The 25,527-nt window shown below is 38.9% G+C and overlaps 12 protein-coding genes across 12 annotated transcripts; 8 read left to right on the top strand and 4 right to left on the bottom strand.

The window, feature by feature from the left end:
- Positions 1 to 449: 449 nt before the first annotated feature.
- RRP17 (rRNA-processing protein RRP17) lies at positions 450 to 1,211 on the top strand (the record flags this gene model as incomplete). Its single annotated transcript, XM_022819191.1, has 1 exon — positions 450 to 1,211. The coding sequence occupies one exon, from the start codon at positions 450 to 452 to the stop codon at positions 1,209 to 1,211; it is 762 nt and encodes a 253-aa protein (XP_022675782.1).
- A 103-nt stretch (positions 1,212 to 1,314) lies between these two features.
- On the bottom strand, positions 1,315 to 2,448 carry ERD1 (Erd1p; the record flags this gene model as incomplete). The annotated part of the gene is made up of 1 exon (XM_022819192.1): positions 1,315 to 2,448. The coding sequence occupies one exon, from the start codon at positions 2,446 to 2,448 to the stop codon at positions 1,315 to 1,317; it is 1,134 nt and encodes a 377-aa protein (XP_022675783.1).
- A 1,419-nt stretch (positions 2,449 to 3,867) lies between these two features.
- Positions 3,868 to 5,064, top strand: RML2 (mitochondrial 54S ribosomal protein uL2m; the record flags this gene model as incomplete). Its single annotated transcript, XM_022819193.1, has 1 exon — positions 3,868 to 5,064. One exon carries the CDS (start codon positions 3,868 to 3,870, stop codon positions 5,062 to 5,064), a length of 1,197 nt encoding a protein of 398 aa, XP_022675784.1.
- Positions 5,065 to 5,285: 221 nt separating this feature from the next.
- KLMA_30659 (putative aminopeptidase) lies at positions 5,286 to 6,413 on the bottom strand (the record flags this gene model as incomplete). The annotated part of the gene is made up of 1 exon (XM_022819194.1): positions 5,286 to 6,413. One exon carries the CDS (start codon positions 6,411 to 6,413, stop codon positions 5,286 to 5,288), a length of 1,128 nt encoding a protein of 375 aa, XP_022675785.1.
- Positions 6,414 to 6,652: 239 nt separating this feature from the next.
- Positions 6,653 to 7,546, bottom strand: VMA8 (H(+)-transporting V1 sector ATPase subunit D; the record flags this gene model as incomplete). Its single annotated transcript, XM_022819195.1, has 1 exon — positions 6,653 to 7,546. The coding sequence occupies one exon, from the start codon at positions 7,544 to 7,546 to the stop codon at positions 6,653 to 6,655; it is 894 nt and encodes a 297-aa protein (XP_022675786.1).
- A 317-nt stretch (positions 7,547 to 7,863) lies between these two features.
- SYF1 (mRNA splicing protein SYF1) lies at positions 7,864 to 10,365 on the top strand (the record flags this gene model as incomplete). Its single annotated transcript, XM_022819197.1, has 1 exon — positions 7,864 to 10,365. The coding sequence occupies one exon, from the start codon at positions 7,864 to 7,866 to the stop codon at positions 10,363 to 10,365; it is 2,502 nt and encodes an 833-aa protein (XP_022675787.1).
- Positions 10,366 to 10,433: 68 nt separating this feature from the next.
- Positions 10,434 to 11,888, bottom strand: AFG1 (Afg1p; the record flags this gene model as incomplete). Its single annotated transcript, XM_022819198.1, has 1 exon — positions 10,434 to 11,888. The coding sequence occupies one exon, from the start codon at positions 11,886 to 11,888 to the stop codon at positions 10,434 to 10,436; it is 1,455 nt and encodes a 484-aa protein (XP_022675788.1).
- An 815-nt stretch (positions 11,889 to 12,703) lies between these two features.
- Positions 12,704 to 15,055, top strand: MAK10 (Mak10p; the record flags this gene model as incomplete). Its single annotated transcript, XM_022819199.1, has 1 exon — positions 12,704 to 15,055. The coding sequence occupies one exon, from the start codon at positions 12,704 to 12,706 to the stop codon at positions 15,053 to 15,055; it is 2,352 nt and encodes a 783-aa protein (XP_022675789.1).
- Positions 15,056 to 15,875: 820 nt separating this feature from the next.
- Positions 15,876 to 16,373, top strand: RPL12B (60S ribosomal protein uL11; the record flags this gene model as incomplete). Its single annotated transcript, XM_022819200.1, has 1 exon — positions 15,876 to 16,373. The coding sequence occupies one exon, from the start codon at positions 15,876 to 15,878 to the stop codon at positions 16,371 to 16,373; it is 498 nt and encodes a 165-aa protein (XP_022675790.1).
- A 1,220-nt stretch (positions 16,374 to 17,593) lies between these two features.
- Positions 17,594 to 18,469, top strand: KLMA_30665 (acyl-CoA-binding domain-containing protein; the record flags this gene model as incomplete). Its single annotated transcript, XM_022819201.1, has 1 exon — positions 17,594 to 18,469. One exon carries the CDS (start codon positions 17,594 to 17,596, stop codon positions 18,467 to 18,469), a length of 876 nt encoding a protein of 291 aa, XP_022675791.1.
- A 269-nt stretch (positions 18,470 to 18,738) lies between these two features.
- Positions 18,739 to 20,640, top strand: RAD30 (DNA-directed DNA polymerase eta; the record flags this gene model as incomplete). The annotated part of the gene is made up of 1 exon (XM_022819202.1): positions 18,739 to 20,640. One exon carries the CDS (start codon positions 18,739 to 18,741, stop codon positions 20,638 to 20,640), a length of 1,902 nt encoding a protein of 633 aa, XP_022675792.1.
- Positions 20,641 to 21,195: 555 nt separating this feature from the next.
- HKR1 (Hkr1p) lies at positions 21,196 to 25,242 on the top strand (the record flags this gene model as incomplete). The annotated part of the gene is made up of 1 exon (XM_022819203.1): positions 21,196 to 25,242. One exon carries the CDS (start codon positions 21,196 to 21,198, stop codon positions 25,240 to 25,242), a length of 4,047 nt encoding a protein of 1,348 aa, XP_022675793.1.
- Between the last annotated feature and the right edge of the window lie 285 nt (positions 25,243 to 25,527).

Raw genomic sequence — 25,527 nt, forward strand, 5'->3', positions numbered from 1 at the left:
GTAGCAGCAGTAGTAGTAGTCACTTCCAGAAAAAAAAAAAAGTACGCAGTTTTTGGTGATTTGGTGGCCTTAAACACATATTTGGGGTTAGTACGTATATAATTCAGCTATACCCAGCCACTTGGTGCATAAAACAGGGCTCGCCTAGGATACACGGTCTGCATGGAATCATTTATAGGTTAGTCTGATCTCAGATCCTGCGAGCGCGCCTGCGCAAATGGCGCCCGTCTTGTATGATCTTCTTTTTTTTCATTTTGTTTGTCTGGCTCCATTTCTTTCTAGTTTCTGTACCTCATCGAATTCTTCAACATTTGGAAAAAGCTTCGCATGATGAAGATGCGATGAGGCAGGTAGGTAGAGCAGAAAGTGGGCAGAGGGGCAAACAGTGACACTAGTCAGACCCAACAAAAAGCAAGTCGACTACACAGGACATACCCTCTCATAGAAGCATGGCTCCAAAGACTAATCGTGAGATTCTTACCGGTGGTAAGAACTACAAGCAGAAGGCAGCTAAAAAGTTTGGTACCGATGAGGTCACATTCAACAAAGATTCACGTTTGGAATACTTGACTGGTTTCCACAAGAGAAAGCTAGAGAGACAAAAGAAGGCCAAGGAGTTTATTCAGGAGCAGGAAAGGAAAGCTAGACTCGAGGAAAGAGCGAAAATTAGAGCGGAAAAGAAGAAAAAGCTCGAGAAGCAGCTCGAGGATTTCAAGCAGGCAATGAAGGATGTCGGTGACTATGTGGGTGATGAGGATGATAAGCAAGCTTCCGGGTCTGAATCTGAATCTGAATCTGAATCTGAGCACGACTTCAAAAAGAAGTCGAAGTCCGACTCTGGATCTAAAACAGAATCAGACACTGAGGTAGAGGCAGAGGAATGGAACGGTTTTTCGGATGACGAAACCAACGTCAAACCAATCTTAAAAAAATATGTACAGAAATACTCAGACGAAACTACTGTGGATATTGAACCTTTAGAACCTAATGATAACTTCGAATATCTAGCAGAACTCAATAACGTAAAACTGGAAAAAGCGGACCAAATCCTGGATCAGAGTATTGAACGTGCAAAGAAATATGCCAAGTTTTTAGGTGTGGAAGAGAAAACAGCAGCTAAGAGTAAAAAGAATAAGAAGTTTAGGTACTTGACCAAGGCCGAAAGAAGACAAAATCAAAGAAAGGCTAACAATAATAAACGTAGGAAATAGATTATAATCATTACTTATCTCACACACACTCTCTAATAAGTATCGTCATCATCATCGTAATAATAATAATAATAATAATAGAACCTTACCACATTTCGGCATATCAATCGTGCATCTTGGTACCTTCTGACACAGATATGTATTCTGATTCTATCTTAAAGAAAAGCCATATCCACCGTCTAAGCAACTCCAATATTTGTAAGGTGAAAATGTTCAGCTCACCGTAAAATATCGAGCCCCCGCTGAGGTATTCCCAAAGCCACATGAATCTTAAAAAGAAATCAGTAAATATGGCACAGTAATAATGAATAGGGTTGTGGTACAATAAAGTGTTTCTTAAGACCTTATTGTCATTATTTTTGAAACCTCTTTTTGAAAAGTTGAGAAGGTTTAGTTTCCAGTCCATCGTCAAATCCCACCAAAAAGTGTATAAGGAGTTCCACAACATAAACCAGTATACTGTGCGAATAGGCCCAACTCGGTAATACCTGGTGTACACCGTAAATAGCATTATTGGGATATTTCCAGCGTATTTGATTGCGTTGAATAGTTGTGTAATGTCGCCTTTCTCTTTTCTTGCCCTTGAAAACTCTCTTAACGACTGAACCAACCGAATTAAAGACGGTATGATCCCGACAATGACATCAATGTTGAGAGATATTGCATTTTGGTAACGTTCGAATTGACATTTTGGGTTGGCTGGATCATGAAACAAGAAGGACATATAAATCGCTAGGTCCACTAGAGGCTTCGAATATGATGTCATAGTGTCACTAATTATAATGTAGTTATTCCTGTAAGGTTTTGGTTCGATGTTCGCGAGCCAAAATATATTTTTTATGCACCTTGCTATCATTGGGGATGTCCAGAGAATTGTTATGAATATGTATGCTAACTCAAATACCGGAGAAACGTTTAAAAGAAGCCACACCAATTTATTTTCAATGTTGTTCAACAGACAATACTGAAATACTACGATACATATCAATTGCCATGGTAAAATTGTTCTTATAATAATTCTCAGAAGTTTCACATTATTTTGGTAGAGTTTTGAGGATGTAGAATATGGAGTCAACCCGGTAGAATCTGAAGAGATAATAACTCTCGAAATATCAAAGTATGTGCTTGATATTCCCAGAAGCCACGTCCATAACAGCAATCCAAATATGACAAGCAGGACTACTCTTTGTGGAATGGGCAAATATATCAAAAATGGCTCTATCAACTTGGCATCCATTCTGATAAAAACTTTTATTGAATTCGATAGCCCAACAAACAATAGTATAACACTAATAATACAACAAAGCTTACACTAGCTTTCAATGAACAACCACTTCTCTAGTTTTGAATGCAACACGTATAGGGGGATTCCTTTTATATAGCAAATGGAATCTAATCAAACATTAAGTAGTAACACAACTTTATATGTCGTAAGTGTACATTTTCGCATAAGCAAACAATAACAAAACGTTATGTTTACGTACGCTAAATTTGTCTGAAATTCCAGAACTAGATTAATTTACAGGACGACAAGGCTCAAAATAAACAGAGGGGTAATGGCATAATGAATGAGAAGCTCCGAGGCTGCGAGGAACGATGGAAAAATGGTCCAGAAGGATTCACAACCCATCTCTACGTATTCACAAGTTTACTATATATAAACACAATTCAGCACTGTTAGAGATAACAAAAGCACTTATAATCCTTTAAGAACATGTAGTTCTATATGATCATGATTAGCATGGAAACTTTCAGTTCATCATCAATAGTTTATACAGAAAAAATAATCAAAGCAAACCCAACCCACACCCAACATAAGCTCCTTTTGAACTATTATACAGGAAACAGACATGGATGCAATATAACAAAAAAGTAAACAAAATTTTTGTTTCAATATAATCGATGATCAGAATTTTCAGTGTTTGGCTAATGCTAGTCGAATCGTTCATATTTTCGAAATCCGTTTGGGGCGACAGCTGTCATCATATCGATGTATTGAAATAAACGTTTTGCTTTTATTCTTCACTTATTGCTTACATGTCCGATACCTGTCGGAGATATATGTTGTGTGCGCAGAAACTCCTGTTCCTGAGGTGCCTATCAAGGCGTACACACCCTACTCTGTTTCTGACATGTACTCCCTCTTTGGTTCAATACATGTTTCGTAGTTTCTATTGAATATAAATCTAACTAAAATTTAACCTGAATAAATGAAAAAGTGATGATGAGATAGAGAAAGTTGTTTGAAATACTGAACTTTCTTCGCCTTTTAAACTTTAGGAAAAATTCAAAAAAATGTAGAGACTAGTCGTTATAAACGTAAAATATGTTCACTCAGTACACACAAGTGAAAAAATTAGCCTTGGCCTTGGCCTTAGGGCTTGATATATTAAGTGCGGGTAACAACACGAACAAAAATCCATACTTTGCGCCTTCCATTCAGCTTTTTTTTTTTTTTTTTTTTTTTGCATCTTTCAATACGTACAACGTGACATGAAAAACTTGACTGAACCAATTGAGCCAACTTTGGCATTCCAATATCGAAATGAAATGAAATGAAATTATCGATTACAATGCTATCATGTAGAAGTTGTAGCATGCGTTAGGGATTAAGAAAGAGTTCCGGAGAAAAGTGTACAACGGTAGAACAGGCGCGATGTTCAGGGCATTTAATTTGAGATGCCTGAAACCGCTTACCAGCGGTGTTTCGTCAGGATTCCAGGTTTCGCTATTGAACAACTATGCGATTAAAGGCATGATGTCTATCAACTTCCCCCAAGCCAGAGGTTTGGCCAGCGTTCCTTCGCCTGACCAGGAGCCGTCTTTGGAAGAAATTAATCCACAAATGTTGAAGATTGTTCCAAATGATGCGGACATTGTTGCGTTGGAAAAGCAGGACGAGTTGTTGCGGAAAAGAAGGAAGTTGACCAAAGAGGTGACCCAAATGAAGAGATTGAAGCCAGTTTCTCCAGGTTTGAGGTGGTACCGTTCTCCAATCTACCCATATCTACACAAGGGCAGAGCCATCAAGTCACTAACAGTGGCTAAAAGAGGTACAGGTGGTAGAAACCACAGTGGTAAGATCACGGTGAGGCATCGTGGTGGTGGTCACAAGAGAAGAATTAGAATTGTGGACTTCAACCGTTTCGAACGTGGCTTACAGACTGTTCAGAGAATTGAATATGACCCAGGTAGAAGTGCTCATATTGCGTTACTTAAGCACAACGAAACGGGCGCACTAAGCTATATACTTGCTTGTGATGGGCTCAGAGCAGGAGACACAGTCGAATCATACAGAAAGGGTATTCCTCCTTCATTCTTGAAAGAGATGGGTGGTAAAATTGATCCCGCCATCTTATCCGTCAGAACTGCTCAAAGAGGTAACTGTTTGCCAATCTCCATGATTCCAATTGGTTCCATTGTTCACAACGTCGGAATTACACCAACCGGCCCAGGTAAGTTCTGTCGTGCCGCTGGTTCCTACGCTCGTATCCTATCTAAGATCCCAGAAAAGAAGAAGGCAATTATTCGCCTACAGAGTGGTGAACATCGTTATGTCTCTATCGAAGCTTGTGCTACAATGGGTGTCGTCTCCAACGTTGACCACCAAAACCGTTCGTTGGGTAAAGCAGGTAGATCTAGATGGCTGGGCATAAGACCAACCGTTAGAGGTGTTGCAATGAACAAGTGCGACCATCCTCATGGTGGTGGTAGAGGTAAATCCAAATCGAAGAAGCTATCCATGTCTCCTTGGGGCCAATTAGCCAAGGGCTACAAGACCAGAAGAGGTAAACACCAAAATAAAATGAAGGTGAAGGATAGACCAAGAGGAAAGGCCGGCAGAAGAGCTTGAAGGAATTGATCTGATACATATCATTAAGACTCATTTAATCTTGTACATATATTAAAAAGATAAGAATTTATTTTCTCTAATATCATTAAATCGCTATAAGTGTCCTAGAAGTAAGCTTATTTCATAGCATGCATTTCGATAGTCTTTGCAAGATTTTCGAGTGCGCAGAACTACTGATATTCAAATACGCCTATATAAATGGGGCAAAACAGAGAAAGGGCTCATAATTTAGCCTCCATTTCAATTAGAGGGAAATCCCAAGTCCCAAGTTCAATAAGAGACCCAACGACCAACTTGACATGTTCCGCCATATGGTCAAAGGAAAGCCTGTCTAATGTGTCCATGGTACTGTGGATATATTTGTTTGACTGCTTAAAGGAACTTTCGATTACAAAGGCACCAGGGTATCCATTTTTCGTGGCACTGCCATGATCACTACAAGCATAACCACATTCAGTTTCCACATAAGGAATACTCAAGTAATCGTCAATTATTAGCTTCACAAAATCAGTCAAGCCTGGTGTGGTATAATCTGTGATGACACCAACATGCTCTGAATCTGCGTCAGGCACATAACCCGTCATATCTTGTTGCAACATGGCTACAACTTTTTTGTCTGCTTCCGCATACTGCGAAAAAACATCTAAGGAGCCTAAAAGTCCACCTTCTTCTGCACTATAGAAATGGAATTCAATGGTATTATCTGGTCTATAACCAGTGCTGTTCAGATAATCGATGTATATCCTCAATGCTTCCAAATTAGTAACTGTACCGGAACCATCATCATCGGCACCAGGGGCGGCAAGAAGTGAAGGTAATAAAAGGTTAATAGAGTCCTGGTGCGCTCCCATAACTATAATGTTTTCAGGAGTGGTCTGACCTCGCAATGATACTATAATAGAAAATTGCTTCCAGTCTTTATGATCGACGTGCTGGATAATAATTTCTTCTTCTAATGGCTTAGTAATATTGGCTAATTTCTCAGACAACCATAATGCTGATTCATAACCTGTTTCTGACTTATAGTAACGCGTGAAGAAGCTTGAAAATTTCGCTAAGTTATCATGCATAGATTGCTTGTCAATATTCTTGGTCAAGGACTCTACAGTTTCCTTATTTTGAGTCTTTTTAGGGTATTCGTAAACTGGAACTTCCACGTCTTCCTTTTTGGAACCGAATAATTTGGGAAACTTCGTTATATCCATAAAGTTCAAACCTTTACGTTTTAATGCCCACTTTTCTGATTCACGAACGGTAATCGTCTTCCCTTCCTCCAATTCCAAAACGTGCAAGTTTTGGAATGGCCAAGCCATGGCTGATGAAGCCAACAAAATTAAACCAAACTTCATTGATATTTATCAAAATCCAACGACTGTATACGAAACGTCGTTGTCGTCGTGTGTTAGGTACCTTTACTGGGAGGTTCCTACTTTTAACTGCTTTCTAAGGTTTCTTCAAGAAAGGGTTTACTTAGGATTTTATACATATCTTCACTATAGGAGTTAAAGAGAGACAGAAAGAGAGTTACATTGTGATGTATGGGTTTATTAGAAGATAAGACAATACGCGTGCAGACGCAACCAGTGGACTAAAAGATGACATCCTCTTCCTGTTCGGTTATAATCGCTTGGGCAGGTTCAGTAGCAGTGTCCTCCTCCTTTGATTCTTGTTCTTGTTCTTGTTCTTGTTCTTGTTCTTGTTCTTGTTCTTCGGGCTCTTCTTGCTTTTCCTTATCCTCTTTGTCTTCGTCTTCACCTTGTTGGTCTTGGCCGGCTTGTTCTTGGTCGTGTTCCTGCTGCTCGAGCAACTTCTTTTGTTTCATTTCCGCATCCAATTCAGCAGTTTGTTTCTGCTTCTTCTCCTGGACCTTCTTCAATCTGTAAAATTCTTCTCTATCCAATTCATCCAATTCAGAGTTGATGTACGCTATAGTGTTCTCAGTTCTTGGAATAATAACATGCTCAATAGCATTGACTCTACGGTTCGTAACTTTGATAACTTCATCCAAGATGATGAAAGCAGTTTGCAAGGATGCCAATTCAACCAATGTTTCAACAGCCCTCGAGTAAATCTCCTTGGCACGTTGTACCTGCTGACCACCACGACCCAAACCTGTCATCTTAAAGTCGTTGATATTTTGGTCGATATATGACTCAAATTGTGGCAAATACACACCACTAACGTTTTCTTGTGTTGCCTTTACCTTAAATCTGGCATTGGCAACGTTTTCTTGAACCTGATAGCCTATATTCTCACCGGTAGCGTATGTAACCTCAGCCAAGGAAAATGCAGCAGTTTGCATCACTCTACCCATTTTCTGCTTGGAATCATCAATACGCTTAGTAATATCACGAAATCTTTTCGTCAATGCTTCGGACTTTCTCTTTAATAGAGAGTACCCTTGGTTGGCCCCCTTCAGCTTCGTTTTCATCAACCCTAAAGTCATACGAGTAGGGAAAACCTGCTCCCTATTACTGGACATCTTTAATCGAATTCAAGAAAACTTAGTTCAATACGCTCCTCTTAGTACCCGGTTCCTATCGTACACAGCACTATATTGCCTCAGAAGTTTCTGATCGAACTCCAATTAATAAATAATTTCTCTTTTATCTTTGATTTCTTGTTATCATATAGTCTTAATTAACTCTCTGTCTAAATATTTCAACAACTTAAAGATTTCAAATATTGAAATGAATACAGACAGAGAAAGAAAGAAAAGAAGAAAGTGAGACATTGAATCGCATAATAACAAAGGTAAGAACGAACAATCCGAAGTTGAAGCGCTACAAATGTGTGAGAATGGCGTATCAGAGGCATGGTATAGATGAAAAGTTTAGAGATGAGATCCTAGCACTTAAAGAGGGACAATACGAGTGCTTTATAAAAGACGAAGACATTCCCTTTGAGTATAGTGTAGTTCGTGATGGGAAAAATGCTGTTGCTTGGTCGCGATACCTTAGTACCAAGCGGAATACTGGCGATGAGGTTAACTTAAACTGGTTGTATGAGCGTTGCTTACAAGAAATTAATGATGATTGGAAGATATGGAAGGAGTTTCTAAGTTGGAGGATTAGTTTATTGAATGATTGCAATGTAGAGATCTATTACAAAGAATATGATAAGGTCACGGGTCTTTTCAATAAGTGCCTATCATCTCCTTGTAGAAAGTCAAAGGATCTTTGGATAATGCTCTTCGAGTGGCTCATTAAATTGAGAGATTTGAGTAGAATCAGGGATTATTTGGTAGAAGCCTTGCTAGAACTTCCGTTGGAATACCATCAGGAAATATGGAAAGTATTAGTTAACTTTATCGCTGAGGTAGTGTTAGCTGACAAGAATCCCCGTAGACTATCCCTTGATGAAGCTGTCGATAACTATGCTCATGGATATATAACCTTATCTGGAATAGATATTGATTTTTGGTCGTCTTCATTGCTTAAAAGATATTCAATGATATGCAGTAAAGATGACGACGACGATGATATTGAAAAGTTGCTGATTAGTGTATCGAAGACTGGAGACAGTCACGCTATTATCGAAACATATGAAAGACTTTTGAGTGACGATTTACAACCATCTAGAACTAGCCTTTATGAATTATATTTGAACTATATTAACGCATTAATTATAAGCGGACAATCACAGAAGTTATTTGCCGTTCTCAAAAAATGTTCAGAGCTATTTCCATTCAAAAAGGGCGAAATAAAATCAATGGATGTTTTGATGTCAATCAAGAACCATAATATTAGTATAGCCGAAGATACATTGGACAATTTAATAAATCAAACAACAGACATTAACGAGTTTGTATTTATTTATGAATTTTGGATTCGTTTAGAGGAACTATTAGTACAAGAATTTATTCAGATTGTAAGACAACACCCTTTAAGAGATAATAACGAGGCTATATCGAAATCAAAGCAACATGTTGAAAAGTTGAACTATCTACTTAGTAATCATGCCATCAAGTTGAATGCTTTACAACTAAGACAAGAGCCCAACAATATAGACCTGTGGTTAGAAAGAGCGAAAATGTTCAAAAACATAGAGGATAAGGCGGAAGTTTTTGCAGATGCCGTAATAACAGTTGATCATAAAGCACAATCGATTCCTGGTACACTAGGAGACTTATGGTGCGAATATGCGGAACTATTTGAAGGTGATGAAACCAAAAAACATACACTACTGGATAGAGCAACAAATGTTCCCTTTAAATTTTTGATGGATCTAGAGAATGTATGGATTTACTGGACGACATCTTGCTTAAAATGTAAAAATGTGGAAGAGGCAATTGAGCTTATAAAAATACCATTAACTATACCAGATAATTATGAATTGCTTCTAAAGAAGTTCGCAAATTCGGAACTTCCGGCCCAAGCTGCTATTTTTTCATCAAAACGTCTTTGGACTGTATATCTCTGCCTTCTAGAAGTGAAAGGCGATTACGATAATATTAAGGCAGCATATGAGACAGTAATATCAATCAAAACCGCTACACCATTCATGTTCATAAGTTATGCCAAATTTTATGATTCGAGAGGACACAGTGCTGAAGCATTCTCTGTATTGGAAAGAGCTGTTGATGTTTTTCCTTCAGATATAAAAACTCAGATATATGATATCTATATTGAAATGGCCCTTAAGACCAAATTATCAAACGAGCGCATGCGAGATCTATTCGAATCTGCTATCAAATTGTCAGACGATGGAGAGGATTGCCTTTCATTTTTCTTGCAGTATAGCGATTTCGAAATAAAGTCTGGATTTATTGAAAAGGGGGTTGACATATTGAGAAAAGGTGCGTATAAATGTCATCAGATAGAAAATAAGTGCATTCTTTGGGAGAAATGCCTTTCTACCAGTAAAGATATGTTAGAGATAAATGCCACACGTGAATTATATGAACAATGTATTGAAACACTACCCAACGGAAAAACAATAAAATTCCTGTTAGACTTCGCAAGACTTGAGGAAAACGAGAAAGAATTCGAACGTTGCAGAGCTTTATTAGAGCACGGAAGCAAGCTTCTAAAACCAGCTCAAAATGAGGAGCTTTGGGACTATTGGAAGAACTTCGAAACGTTGCATGGTACTAGGGAGTCGTTTATAAAAATGCTCAAGATAAGAAGATTCTTAGAAGATACCATGAAGGTTGACACTGAGGAAGTTTCCAAACAAGATAACAATATTCAGTTTGTTAAGTCGACTTCACAGCCCAAAGCAAATAACGCGCCGAATGAGACAATTAAATCCAATACAGATGAAATTGACTTAGGATCTATAGAATTGGAAAATGACTAATACAATGAAGTACAGTATAACATAATTATTTAAGTCTCTCAATTTAGGTTTTGTGTTTTTATATTTTCCTACCTTTTTTCAACCCAGTCAGTTGAACTCATATGTGATAATCTACTCAAAGCTCTGGCGAAAGCAAATCTTTCTTCATCTAATGCGAACATTTGCGCCTTCTTTGCTATATCTTTTGTGAAACCGTGTTTAGTAACTAATTCATCATTTACATCAGCATTATCATCAGTATCTTTGCCTTCTTCTTCACTCTTTGGCTTGAGTTTAAAATCATTAATGATATCTTCTGGCTCTACGAATAACGAGGTAAAATCATTCGCCCCAGTAGTAGCCAATTTCCCACCATTATCGTAGACGGCGTCTAAAAATGTAATGAACCTCCTCACCTCGTCACGTACATATATGGTCAAGTATGGTAAATCTGTCACCACAAATGATCTAAAACTACTTGCAAGGGTCAAATAATCTCCGGCTGCTAAAGGTTGACCACACAATTGTTTAAAAGAAAATTGCGCAACTCTACCTGGAGTACACTTGGGAACCAACAATTCTCTACCCCAAATAGTTAATGGGTAGTCATGAACCACTTGCGCAGCAGCAGCGGGCTCGTTTGGTGCATTCGATTGCGAAAAGTAATCATACCATTGGTTCACGTGAAGTTTTCTGGCTAATTCACACTCTTTTGAGAAGTAATCCATGCCCTTTTCTGGATAATAGTACACAGACGACACAGGTCTTGGAATCTTACGGTAGTCGGTAGGAGAATCCAAGAGAACAACTTCCGTTCTTTCCTTGATCAAATTAATGCATGGGATAAATGATTCACGCTGAACACCATTGATATATAAGTCGTCTGGTTTCCTGTTACTGGTTGCAAAGAGCACGACACCGTAGTCTTTGGATAACAGCGTAGTAACTAGTCTCCGTAGAATCATCGCATCTGCAACATCAGTCACTTGAAACTCATCAAAACATAGTACTCTTGAGCTATTTGCGATTTCTGCGGCTAAAAATGGGATTGGATCTATGTCTTTCCCCTTCGCTTCTCCTAGGGCATCGAAGTTCTGCTCCGACATAATTTCGTGCGATCTCTTGTGGACAAACTGCATAAACTGATGGAAATGAATACGTTTCTTGGACAAATGCGATGGTACTGTGGAGTAGAATAGTTCCATCAACATCGTTTTACCACATCCCACGTCACCATAGAGGTATATTCCCTTTGGAACTCCCTCAGTCGAATATTTCTGGTTCCTGGACAATAATAGCTTGCCTAGGAATCCAGCTCTCCATCCGACTTGGTCCAACACGCTAGGAGGAACTACTGGATCTGGATGGTACGCTTGTAACGATTCATGTAAATGGCCTAAAGACTTTATGATACCCCTCTGATACGGATCATCTCTTAGCTTGCCAATCTTCACTTGGCGATCGTATTCGAGTAACGGTGTCTTTGCAACATCAGAAACAAACCTTCTACCAAGCCTTAGCTGATATATTCTAGTGCGAATCATGACTATGTGATGAATGGGTGTGGCTGGATGCTAGCACTCAGCTTGGCTATTACTCTTCTAATGGAATATGCTCGACAATACGCGGTCTAGTAGTACTTATGATGTATTACACTAAAATATATAGTAAGATGCCTTCAAATAATTGATCATCCATCAATCGCGCCCCACTCTGCTTTTTTTTCTATTCTCCGATTTCGGTACAGCTATTCAAAGCAGCCAGCGTTTTTAGGCTTTCGCTTTCCTAAGACTAAAGTAATCTGGCTCACTTTTATTAATTTTTTGTCTAGAAAAGGTTTTAATGGTGGGTCTTTCTTTACAACATGAAATGGCAAAGGGTAGACGTAAATGATGTATGGCACCACATCGTTGTACCCCACCTCCTTCCGAATGATGATCATGCACGGTATTAAAAGTGTTCTTCTTTAGAGAATTATCCATGACCACTTGTCGAAGAATGATTTTGTGAGAATGACAAAGCGATATTACACGTCGCTTTTTTACTTGATATTAGTATACTTGTTGTATATACTGGGTTGTTGCTTCTGTTGATCTTCTTTTTCTTCCCTTAATTTACAGTAGTGATATATTATTCTGCTCTCTATTTTTTCTTATTTTCCTGCTAAAAGTCTGAACATAGGCCTATCTGAAAAATTAACAGCTATAGTAGCAAAATTGAAACTTGATTCAAGAGTGGGATGAAAGAAGATGGGATAGATAGGTGGTGCTAAAGGGTAACAGGGAAGCATATTCTTTTCAGTGAAAGCCATCTGAAATCCTTTCTGATATATATATACTTTTTTTTGGCCGTGCCAGTGATGGTGGTAATGGAAAATAGCGGGCTAGCAGAACTTGCCAAACTTTCGCTAGGCCACTCTGGAAACAAAGATACAGACTTTGTAGACATCACAGAACATTTACACACACTTTCTGCTAATTTAGCTCCAGAAACTGTAGTAAAGGAACCCACATTTTCTCTTTTCGAGGGCACTTATGCGTTGGAGGTGTGCAATCTGAAACTAGATACGAGTCTCATCGAGTTGTCCCCGGAGGAACAGACATTTGATTGCAACATTGCATACGGAGAAGAGCAGAATTTGGAATATGTTACAGCAATATGCGATAGATTGAGCAGGTCTCTGATGAATTGGCTGCATGATTATCAGACCTTGCCCACAACCGTGCTGAGCTGTCGATACGTTGAGTACTTGATGGAATTGTACACGAAGCACCCAGTCTCTTCTTTGGATGCTATGCAAGGGTTATCTACTCAAGATCCACTGTACGACCAAGTGCTTTATAGTTTCGTGTTGGGACTCTGCTCTTTCATTAAGTTTACCTCCATTGTACTCAAGGATGGTGGCGTCTACGAAGAAGAAGATTTGAACTGTAATGTGATGAATCTCGACATGTTGTCCAAGATAGAATACACCGCCGTTATCCAATCATTGGATACATCCTTAAGGGTAATAGACCAATTATACCCAGACCCAAACTCCGATGCTTCTCATTTGAGGAACGTAGTCCGTCTACTCCGTTTTCTATTGCATATACCAAATTATCACTACCCTTCTCGACTCACAGCCGTGTCATCTGACCTAAGCGTGCTACAAGAATCACTAGAGGTGATTGCTGAACTCAATGCAGATAATTACGACTTCACACAGCACAAGTGTCCTCCAGGATGCTTTTCAATGGGAATACAGAAAAGACGCGACAATAATTTTCCCCCAAAGGAGATTTATCAACCAAAGGGCAATGAATTCCAGTCCTTTGATATATTCATGAGAGATATTTTAGCAGCATTGTCCGTAAAAAATTGCAAAACTGCATTTGAATTCAGACAGTACGTTTGGTTTTTCAACAGACTACATCAACGTACCGTTATGGCCCGCGCTTTGCTCCAATCATATCTCATGAGGAATGAAATGATACTGGACAGGTTTAGTGTTGACAACTTCAGTAATATGCATCTACATGAATTTTCTTTAGCCGGAACTACCCTCTCAGATATATTATCGAATGAAGAGAATAGCATAGAAAAAGCTGACATACACAACGCATTGAGCGAGCTTTCATATTGTTTACTACGTTGGTACCAGAATATGCCGCAAAATTGTTGTAGACACAGACAAGGTTTCAATCGGTTATTGCTTGACTTTGATTCAGTACAAGCGAATTTTGAGCAGCACGAAACTCATTGGCAATCTATTGGCATTGATGATAGAATAACCAAAATGGGTGGCGCACCATTGATGCCAGTATCTACGTGGATATACACTACTAAACTACTAATGATGATAGAATTTACCTTAGAAGGCTTCCATTTAGAGGTGTATAAACCTTGGGAATCCTTTGCACAATATTGGTTCTGCTATTACCTATCCAGTCACTTGGAATCGAATTTAAAAAGATTACAGGAATTCTTATTACAGAAGATCAACTACATCGGTAATTACAATAAGAAAATCAAGAAACTAAAAGCAGGAGAGAAAAAGGAGAAGGCAAAGGAACAATACAAACATCTCATATCGTCAGTATTGCCTCAATTAAAACTTAATAAAAAAACCATCAGCTATCTTTTCTTGGTTTGCACGGTTTTAAAATCTCTCTCATTAGCGCAAGTATTCCAGTTTGCATTGTTAAAATCGTTTAAGATTATCGACTCAACAGTGGAATACTCTACACGTTTTAGCACTAAAAAGATGGTTCATGATTTGAGATTTAAAACATTTTCTTCTATAGGTATACCTGAAGTGCCTACTTTTGAACAATTCCAAAAGTCGTTAGAAGATTTCGTCATTGAATCACCGGCTATTCATTCGAAAATCCCCAATTTATTGAATTTTATGAATACGGAACTCGAAAACGCAAAGATTGCGTTATCCACCATTATAAGAACAATAGAGACGGGGGAGCCTGAAGATGCCCCAATATATACTGGAACGAAACAAGTTAAAGAAACGGCATTGCAATGGTTCAATTCATTGTTAGGTTCAGCGACAGCACTAAGCGTCAATGGATCAGTACTCAAGAAAAAAATTTTAGAGCATCCTAAGACTGACAATTTGAGTCAATTTTATGATGTAAAACTCACTCACAGTCAAAGAGGTTGTTACTATTTCCCAATATTGACACTTTCATCTAAGTTGGATAGAAAACGCAAGTGATATAAGAGATAAGAAATTATGTTTATATATATATATATATATAATACGCTGTTCATCTTGTAAAGTAAAGGGTTCAAAAATGATTAGATGATGTATGTATCAGGGGACTTCTTATTACACCAGTACACCCAATAATTAGTTTACAAATGTATGGGTGCCATAGCAGACCAAAAAATTAGTACCCTATATATTTCCAAAATAGGAATATATATCACGTGATAAAAATTAGTTACCTATTAAGACTATATACCCCAGGAGGTTCTAGCTCCAGGAGCTCAAGCCGTGATAGGCCATAAAAGAGCGAATTCGCCTAGCACACCTATGTTGGGTAGCATATGTTCTACGTCATTTTCTGTGTAATAGTTTAGTTTTCTAGCATAGCAATGAGATTACCGTAAAAAAGTTTGCGTCTTTTTTTTATTTTCTGGCCCGCCGCTCTGAAAAAAAAAAAACTCCTAGGGAGGGGCCTGCCTGGGATTCTCCCAGGAACTTACCTACTGTCTAGGCTGGAGGGTCTACAATGTGCTCCGAGCGTGATACCAATCCAGTCTAGCGTAGAGGGGGACTCTGCCTAGACTCCGTTCGGGGTATTGCCTACTGGCTGTGCTATTCGAATTTTCCCAAAATCTCAGAGCCACTGGCAAGCCGAGTTTCACCATCTCAATAGTTATGAAAGTTAACCTTTGTTAATTCGGTGAAGAGTGTTAAAAGCATTAATAGTACAGTTGTGTTTCTTAGTTTAGTTATCATTGTAGGTTATTATTACTTCTTTGTTGTTTACGAAGACCCCATACCCAAGTAGGATACAGTTCGACACAAAATGCCTCCAAAGTTTGATCCAAATGAAGTTAAGTACTTGTACTTGAGAGCTGTCGGTGGTGAAGTTGGTGCTTCCGCTGCCTTGGCTCCAAAGATTGGTCCTTTGGGTTTGTCCCCAAAGAAGGTCGGTGAAGATATCGCCAAGGCCACCAAGGACTTCAAGGGTATCAAGGTTACCGTTCAATTGAAGATCCAAAACAGACAAGCTACTGCTTCTGTTGTCCCATCTGCTTCTTCTTTGGTTATTACTGCCTTGAAGGAACCACCAAGAGACAGAAAGAAGGACAAGAACGTCAAGCACAGTGGTAACTTGCAATTGGAAGACATCATCGAAATTGCTAAGCAAATGAGAGAAAAGTCTTTCGGTAAGAACTTGGCTTCCGTCACTAAGGAAATCTTGGGTACTGCTCAATCCGTCGGCTGTCGTGTCAACTACAAGAACCCACACGACATCATCGAAGCTATCAACGCTGGTGAAATTGAAATTCCAGAAAACTAAATTATATCCAATCAATCACCAATGTATGAAAGAGGATAAATGCATTCCATCATTTCTGTATTTTCTAGTCTAAGGTTTTTATTAACACAATAAACAAAAACTTAATGTATTTTTCGTTTTAAATCATTCCAATCATATTTTCAGACAATACCATTTTCCCTTCCAAATATTTTGCTTTTTACAGCTCCCTATTGATCACTTCAACTAACTACATCCATTAGGATTCCAACTGGTCTCAAAACGAGATATATTGTAATGACTCCGATACTAAAAATATTTGACTGTTTCGAAAAGAATCCAATTTCGCTTTACTTTCTGAACCCCAATTTCTTATAATAAATCCTAGAACGTTTGTCTACACTCTGGAGCTTAGTTAAGGCGAATCATTGGCAGAATCTCGTTTGAGTTTTTGAGTTTCTATTCATTTTGAAGATCTTTTTCGGTCATGTTTATCTTGTGGAGTGCCTTACGGCTAGTACACTTGTATGGATATAGGCTGGTTAGATTCTGATTTATGGAAATACTTGAAAAAAATAACTCTCTCGTATTGTTCTTGCCAGTGGTGTTGACTCTTAATTTTACCAACGTACTAAGTTCCAATTTAATAGCAAACAAGATAAACTCTTTGTCAATTACTCACCAAGATACGTCCTAATCTCGCAAGAGAGTTGATTATATTGGTCCATTTCACTGACAAACATACTGTAGTATTTCTTTTGGCTCAGAAAAAATATGAAGAAGAATTGATTTTCGAAACACCATATATATCGCTAGTATGGATATTACGGTTTGGTTCATGGCCAAAATCTCGAGTTTTTGTTACCAGGTGGAAGTCCAAATGTCTAGTAGATTGATTGGCTTGTTAGAAGTAGGGACTTCTATTAGTGAATTGTTCTGATCAGACTTAAGAGGGTAAATGGTATTTCTGTTAATTTCGTATTTAGAAGTGTATATGGCGCTCAGTCCAAGTTGGACATAGCATCTCGTTTTGTTTACAGGTTAACTGACCTGTATACCTCTGCAAGTCTGTCTTGAATTTGTAGTTTTGGGGCTGATTGTCAGTTAACATACAATTTTCCGCTTGCTTGAATCACACTCTTTTACGAAAATCGGATTCTCAAGGGTTTGAATAATGCATATCAGATTCAATTGCTGCAGAAAGGACTGATAGCTTCGGCAGCACATCGTACTTTCTAACAGGGCAGCACTACCAGCAGCAAATGTCAGATGATTCGATAGATCGTGTATTCGAGAAAGCAATTGTTACTATTCAAACACTTTCCACTCAGAGAAGTTACCATTCGTTACCAAAACCACCAGCAAATATCAGGATTCAACTCTATGCCTATTTCAAACAAGCAACAGAGGGAGATGTTAAACATATATTGAATAAACCAGAAGGTAATCCAACATCACAAGACTACAATTTAGCATTGCGTAAATGGGAGGCTTGGAAAAGCAAAGAAGGATTATCTACAACAGAAGCCAAAACAGCATACATTGAGCTATTGATACATACCATGAAGACCTATGCAATGGGGACAATAGTGGCACGAGAACTTTTATCAGAACTTGAGTATATGTGGTGGCAGGTATCTCATTTCAATACTTTTGAAGGTCCTGAAGGCACAGATGAATTCGAAGATGCAAGTAATAGCGTACTAATGCTAACTAATGATAGTGTCAGCAAATCTAAAGACTCAGATAATGAATCAGAGAAGATACGAAAGGAAGTTTACGAAACGCTTATAACGCTCCGTCGATTCTCCATCCAGGACAGTTCAAAAAATAATCCAATAGATCGCCCCAGTCAATCGGACTCTAATATCTTTAAATTAATATGGGTTAAAATAAAAACGCCAGTAAAATTGATACTCATCTACAGCAAGAAAACAGCAGGTTTCGTTGGAAAACATATATTGTCTTATTCAGTACTAAGTTTTATCCTTTTACTAATTTTAAAACACTTGAACGTATCGGTTGACCTAAGACTGGACAAGAGGAATCAGTCTAGCGACTCTTCTAGGATTGAAAGAACATTACTTTTCATAAATCAGTTATGCAGTATAAATAGAATATATCTACAGATATGCTGAATTATTGTAATACTTTAATCTTGTATATGCCCTTCTGCAAATGTCAGGAGTGAAATCCCACATATATTTTTTGAAGCTATATCTCTTTTGTCTTTTCCGTTACAAATTACGAATCCCATCGCATGGCTGAGATTATTTATCGCTCTTAAAACAATTTTATACAGAATAGAAACAAGGAATAGCATCACTTGAATTTTTGCTGCACTGGTAATCTAATCGGTTGACGACCGTAACAGCTCAGCTATTTTTATGCAAATACGTAAAGAATTATGTCCAAGTACAAATGGAGAGATTTGCTGGACCTTAATAGTAAAGAGAAGAGTTACATGTCTCCGCTAGCATGTGTGGCACATATTGATGCAAATGCGTTCTTTGCTCAGGTCGAACAAGTACGATGTGGCTATTCCAGAGAAGATCCTGTTGTAGCTGTCCAATGGACTTCAATTCTAGCTATTTCTTATGCAGCAAGAAAGTATGATATATCACGAATGGATAGCATTATTGATGCCTTGAAGAAATGTGACAAGCTAATACCAATACATACAGCGGTATTCCGAAAAGGCGAAGACTACTGGCAGTACCATGACGGTTGTGGGATGTGGGTAAATGACGAAAAGAAAAAGCTCAGGCCGACAGAATATAAAGTTGCTTTGGAACCATATCGAAGGGAGAGCCGAAAACTCCTCAAGATTCTTCAAAATGAATATGATCTAGTAGAAAAGGCAAGTGTTGACGAGGCGTTCGTTGATTTAGGCAGAAAAGTGTTTTATGGATTACTTATGGATAGCGAATTTGACGAATTTGATGAGATTAGGACACTGTTCCGTGAAGGCAATTATAGCTTAGATGACTATCTTCCAAAATTACCAAGCATAAAGAAACTTCAGTACAGCGGAAATGTGTACAACGACGAGAATGTGCCTTATTTTGAAGATTGGGATGATGTGTTAATGTGCATTGGAAGCATTTCCATGAACAGTGTGCGCTCTCAAATTGATCACCAGCTCGGTTATACAACATCTTGCGGAATTTCTATGACAAAGAACGTTTGTAAACTTGCTTCTAACTTCAAGAAACCTAATGCTCAAACTATTGTCAGAAATAGTTGTATAAACGATTTCCTTGATAACGGATCATTCGAGATAAACTCCTTCTGGACATTGGGTGGTATCAGAGGCCAAGAATTAATGCAATTAATGAATCTTCCCTTTGTGGGTTCCATAAAATACATTAGAGATTCATGGCCCAATTCAAGTGAGGACATAAGACAATTCCTATCCAGAAGTATTGAATCGAGAGGTGGACTCGAGTCAGAGTTTAACATAAATGCCACAGATATCGCGGAACTCAGCAACAAAGTGTATCAGCTTGTAAGAGGTCAGTACAAACTTCCCATACAACCTAAACCCTTGCCAAAATCGATGATGTCAAATAAAAATATAAGGAACGATGATTGCAGTAACGTGGTGGATTGTATTGAATGGCTTGAAGTGTTTTGCAGCGAGCTAGCCTATAGAGTGCTAGACTTGGAACAAGAGCATGAAAAAAAGATTGTCCCAAGAACCATGTCAATAATGATCAGAGGAAAAGCCGGCATAAAACATAGTCTTCAGAAAAGAATAACGATAACTTCGAGTTCGATAAGTTCAAGGGAGTTATTTGTGAATGCTACAAAGCTTATAAATGAAATTGACAAACAATATGGGAAAAATCCTGGCATATATCCGCTCCGAGGATTAGCGTTAACTATTTCAAACTTCGATGTACTTGACAAAGGTAAGAGTGTTGTGGAATTATTCGGAAATGTTGCTAGCGTGAAAAATGGCGGTAGCATTGACCCTTTCTCTGAAGAGCCTACCAGTGCACAATCACAGCCAATAAACGGGTCTGAACAGAAGTCGGAACAACAACTTGTCCCTGTATCACAGAAAACAAATAATCTACAATGCAAGACATGCGGAGAAACTCTTCCCGATGCAAAATCCTTTCAAGAACATACAGATTTCCACGTGTCAGTTCAACTCTCAGAAAGAATTAATGGCGTATCTGAAGACTCGCCGACAATTTCGCATGCAGAAAGACTCCTACTCTTCGGCAAACGAACTAAAAGCAGAAAAGGCACCAGAAAGAAGAGCCCCGAAGGTGGCATTTTAAAATTCTTCAAAAAGTAGTTTAATCAATCACTGCCAGTGTAGCACACATCTGCATGCTAGGCGGTATTAAATACTCATACTGCCAAAATGGGTGCTCATTCATACCACTATCGTATCCGGGTAACATGCGTGTGGCTGTCTTTATTGTTTTGCAGGGTTTTTGCAGGGTTTTTTTTTTTTTTTTTTTTTTTTTTTTTCTTCTTTCCTGTGGGAAAGCCTAAAATAGCCAGATCTTTACAGTTCGGTGTAAAAATAATATAAAAATACTGTATGCTTTTTACATAGATGTAGTGCATATCGGAAACCTCAAGAAGATTTACAAGTGTTGAAGTTTGCTCAAACCAGTCTTAAACCTAACACTTACAGAATTTCTGAAAGTATACACTACTGGATTTATTATCGCTGGTGCTTGAACACTTTGCTGATAGATAGTTAGTGGTTAATTTTACGGAGAGATCTTACTCATTTTTCCATTGTTATTGAATGAGATTATAAAGCCAACCGAGCTTATAACGAATATCAGATACTCATATCTAAAGCAAAAACCTATCTCTTAGGTATACATTTAGTTTGATGTTAGTGCGACCTAATGAATGCCTGCGCTGGCTGTTATGGCTATTAACTTTTATCGTACTCTCTGAAGGACGAATTCTTCCAAGCTGGTTTTGGGATGCATCGTCAAATTTGGAAGTCTTTCCTGCAACCGTCTCAGTGAACCACGATTTGTCATTTACAAATCCTAGTAGACCGACGGATGCTGTTGAAATACGAAGGCGAGATGACGAACACAACGCAACTGATACAATATCGTTGATAACGTCAGATGCAACATCTTTGAGTCCAGCTCCAAATGCGATGTATAGCACCCCCTCGATGAACCAACCATCAAAGACATCGCTGGATGATAGCCCAACTCCGGATAAGGATGATTCTACAGTTTTAAATCCTCCTGGGACTAACGAGGAATATACACCTACACCAACACCAGATAAGGATACACCAACACCAGATACACCAACACCGGATACACCAACACCAGATAAGCCTACACCAACACCGGATACACCAACACCGGATAAGGATACACCAACACCGGATACACCAACACCGGATAAGGATACACCAACACCAGATAAGGATACACCAACACCGGACACGCCCACGCCCACGCCGGATACACCTAAATCAACACCGGACACACCTAAATCAACACCAGACACACCTAAATCAACACCAGACACACCTAAATCAACACCAGACACACCTACACCAACACCGGATACACCTACACCAACACCAGTAAAATCAACTTCGAGTACAACAACCTCGAGTACAACAACCTCGAGTACTACCCCTACCCCCACCCCCACACCAACGTCTAGCACCACCACTTCGAGCACAACCCCCACACCCGCGCAACAAAAACCTACTTCAAGTACAACTACTTCAAGTACAACTACTACTCCTACGTCTAGCACAACAACTTCGAGTACTACTACTACTCCTACGTCTAGCACAACAACATCTAGTAGCTCAAGTACCGAAACTTCAAAACAGACTAGCGCTTCCTCTACTGCAACAGCCTCAGATCAATCAAAAGTAACTCCTGGATCAACAAGCGGATCATCAACAACTGAAAGTAAAACTGAAACAGGCAGTGAAACTTCAACTGTATCATCAACTGTAACAAGCAGCAGCACTACGAATACAGAGACTTCAAGCTCCTCTAGTATATCTGCTGCAAGTACGGTGTCTAACTCTGTGGCAAGCGAGGCAAAACCAACAGGTTCTATAACTTCGACAACTCCAACTACAAGCACTAGTTCTAGTACCATTACCACCCAAAATTCTCAATCAACTGATGTCACATCACTAAGCTCCCAAACCCAATCACCATCAGCATCTGGGCTGACTTCAACTGTTCTCAGTACTACCCCCACAACTGAGATACAAGCAAGCTCCACAGAACAAGTGTCTATTAGCACAACACCTTCCACCAGTGTAACTACACAGGTATCTACCCCATCTCAATTTCAATCTTCAATTCTTACTCAAAGTAATACAGTGACTACTGCTAGCCCTAGTTTCACTGCTCTAACATCCACTGTTTCACAAAGCACGCTTCCACCTGTCATATCTGCGGAGACTACCGTTTCTCCTAGTTTCAGTACCATTCATGGAACAACTTCCATCGAAACGGCATCCCAGACATCGATAATACCCATATCAAACCCATTTTTCACACAAACAAAGACATCTTCTTCTTATCCATCAGCTAGCAACGCTGTAGAGTCTACGTCGTTACAAGCTTTACAGACTCAACATCCAACGTTGTCCTCTTTGACCGTATCAGGTTCTGCAGCTCCAACTACTAACACAGTAGGCACCCAAACATCCTCAAAATCCATTTGGCTACCAACATCTCTTGTGGTTGATACTTCTACATCGAATACAGCTACCAGTAGCACATCGATAGACCTTGGAGCTACATCTACCTTACCTCAAGCCATCAATCCAGCAACACCGGTAACGGTTCCTGAGGGGTACACTGTTATTACAATTGGATTTAAAGAGCCTTTGAATTATCCATTTTTAATTTCCAATCCTTTGGCATCTGCCCAGATATTCAGCTTCTTACCAAAAGTTGTAACATATCCTTTTAGTTCTGCATCGTCTGGTGGAATATCCGTATATCGTCGTATGCTCAATGTCATCAAAAGAGATGAGAATTCCCCATCTGCGTCATCTTCTCCACTCACTTACACAGGTGTTCAAGTAAGATCTATTGTGCCTCTTACAATAAAAAATATCAGTTATATTGTTTCGATAGCTGAAGTCATCTTTCCTGAGAAGTCTGTCCCTACTCTACAAAAAATGATATTGGATTCTAACTCAGCTTTTTATACTAATCCGGTAACGTATTTGTCAAATCTCGCAGAGTTAATTGACCCTTCAATACCATTAACTGGCCTGACATACAGTGGAAGCTCATCTTCTTCTGGCGAAAATGGATCTGGGAGTGGATCTGATAGTAATGGCCATGGTTCAAGCGGTGGACCGAATGATACTGAAAAGAAGAAGGGAAGTTCTTCAAATAACTCTACTCTCTGGGGATCCTTAGATGCTGGTCTTACTTCGGGATTTCCCAATCATTCTACCGCTGTTAGATTTATTTGCATAGTGACTACGTTAACAGCAGCTACCTTGTTTCTAATATGGCTGTTCTTATTAGGAATAAGGCGTCTCTACAAAGTAACAAAGGCATCTGAAAGGCTAAAGCTTCCAGAAAAGGACTGGCCAGAAATAGTGGTTCCCTACAACCACCAGGATAATGGTAGTATAGCAAGTGGCCCAAAAAATATTTTCTACTCTGGGTCACATTCCTCTGGTTCCGATTCCACAGGATCTGCTTTGGACAATAATGAGTATATTGATGAAGACTTGGTGATCACTGGAGAAAATACAGTGTATAGCATAAGCCAAGGTATCACTTATTACGTTGATGCAGAAGGTAACTTCTTTTTCGCTGGAGTTGGAAAAGATCCGCCTATTAGAAAGTCCATTCATGAACTGGGAGTAGCATCAGATATTCCTGTGAGCCAAAATATTGAAAAATCTATCCCAGCCTTCAATGGAGAAGACGCAATAAACACTCCGGAAGAATCAGCATCCCTAAATTTAGAAGACTTAGAAGTCGACGAAGATGGAAATGTTGCGTTGCCAGAGTCAGACTTAGAAAAAACTATTCTTCAACATGTCTCATCAGAATCAAATATGGCAGTTAGTATGTCACCAATGGACACTATGCATAATGACAATTTACAACAGGTCCAAGCGATGTTTCCTTTGTCTTCTTCGAGCGATGAACATGTATATACAGATACAGATGCATTGGCAACCACAGTTACAAAGACGCTACTATCATCTAACGGTTCAGCTGGAATTCTTGATCTTGCTGGTAAAAGTGGAACATACGATGAATATCTGTATGATGCAGCTCAAGAAGATATCGATGATCCGTTAGCACTGAAGAATTCTATTGCTGGTGATTACAATAGCAGAGGTGTGTCTTCTATTGACATACAAGACCAGATGGATATTGATATCGAAGACTACGACGATGATGTCAGTGATGTGAATGTCGGCGATTATGATGAGTTTGACGAGGAGATGTACCGTCATCTATCTCGATCAGACCTTCTACCGAATTTTGGCGGGGAATCTCTAATCCAGGGTTCTAATTTGACCTCTGTGCATGGTAATAGCACTGATAGTGGTATTTCATTTAATATGCATACTAATCTCGGCTCATATGGAGAGGCAAGAACGTCTACAATATCATCAAGTAACGTGCCACATGTTGCAGCACAATCTGACAAGGCAACAATTCTAAAGAGACCAGAACGACCATCTGTAGTGTTCAGTTTTGGCGGAATGTATGATCGAACGTCATTTCTCGATAATGACAGCAGCCTAGTGAATCCATTCGAAAATAATACAGAAGAAAAAAAATCGAAGTCTAAACGTAATTCGAGAAATTTGTCAAAAGAATTTGCCGCTGAACTTGGTATCACAGAAGCCGAGTTAAAAGCCATGGAGAGACATCCTTCTGACAATTAACACCACTAATAGGTATCCAACCACAAACTTAGCATTTGTGTTGTCTAACACAACAAGCAGTAATATTTGCACGCTACAAGCATCAATAAAAATAGTAATAATATCAACGGCAACAACAACATCAATAATAATAGTAATAATATCAACGGCAACAACAGCATCAGTAATAATAGTAGTAATAGTAATAATAGCAATAATAGCAGTAGTAAAGTCAATGTTGCTTTGCGTATTTGTTGTTCATCTAGAGAATTTCTCGGCTCATATGAGCACATATAGAGACCATAA

The sequence above is a fragment of the Kluyveromyces marxianus genome, chromosome 3, assembly GCF_001417885.1.
Source record: "Kluyveromyces marxianus DMKU3-1042 DNA, complete genome, chromosome 3".
Classification (NCBI taxonomy): domain Eukaryota; kingdom Fungi; phylum Ascomycota; class Saccharomycetes; order Saccharomycetales; family Saccharomycetaceae; genus Kluyveromyces; species Kluyveromyces marxianus.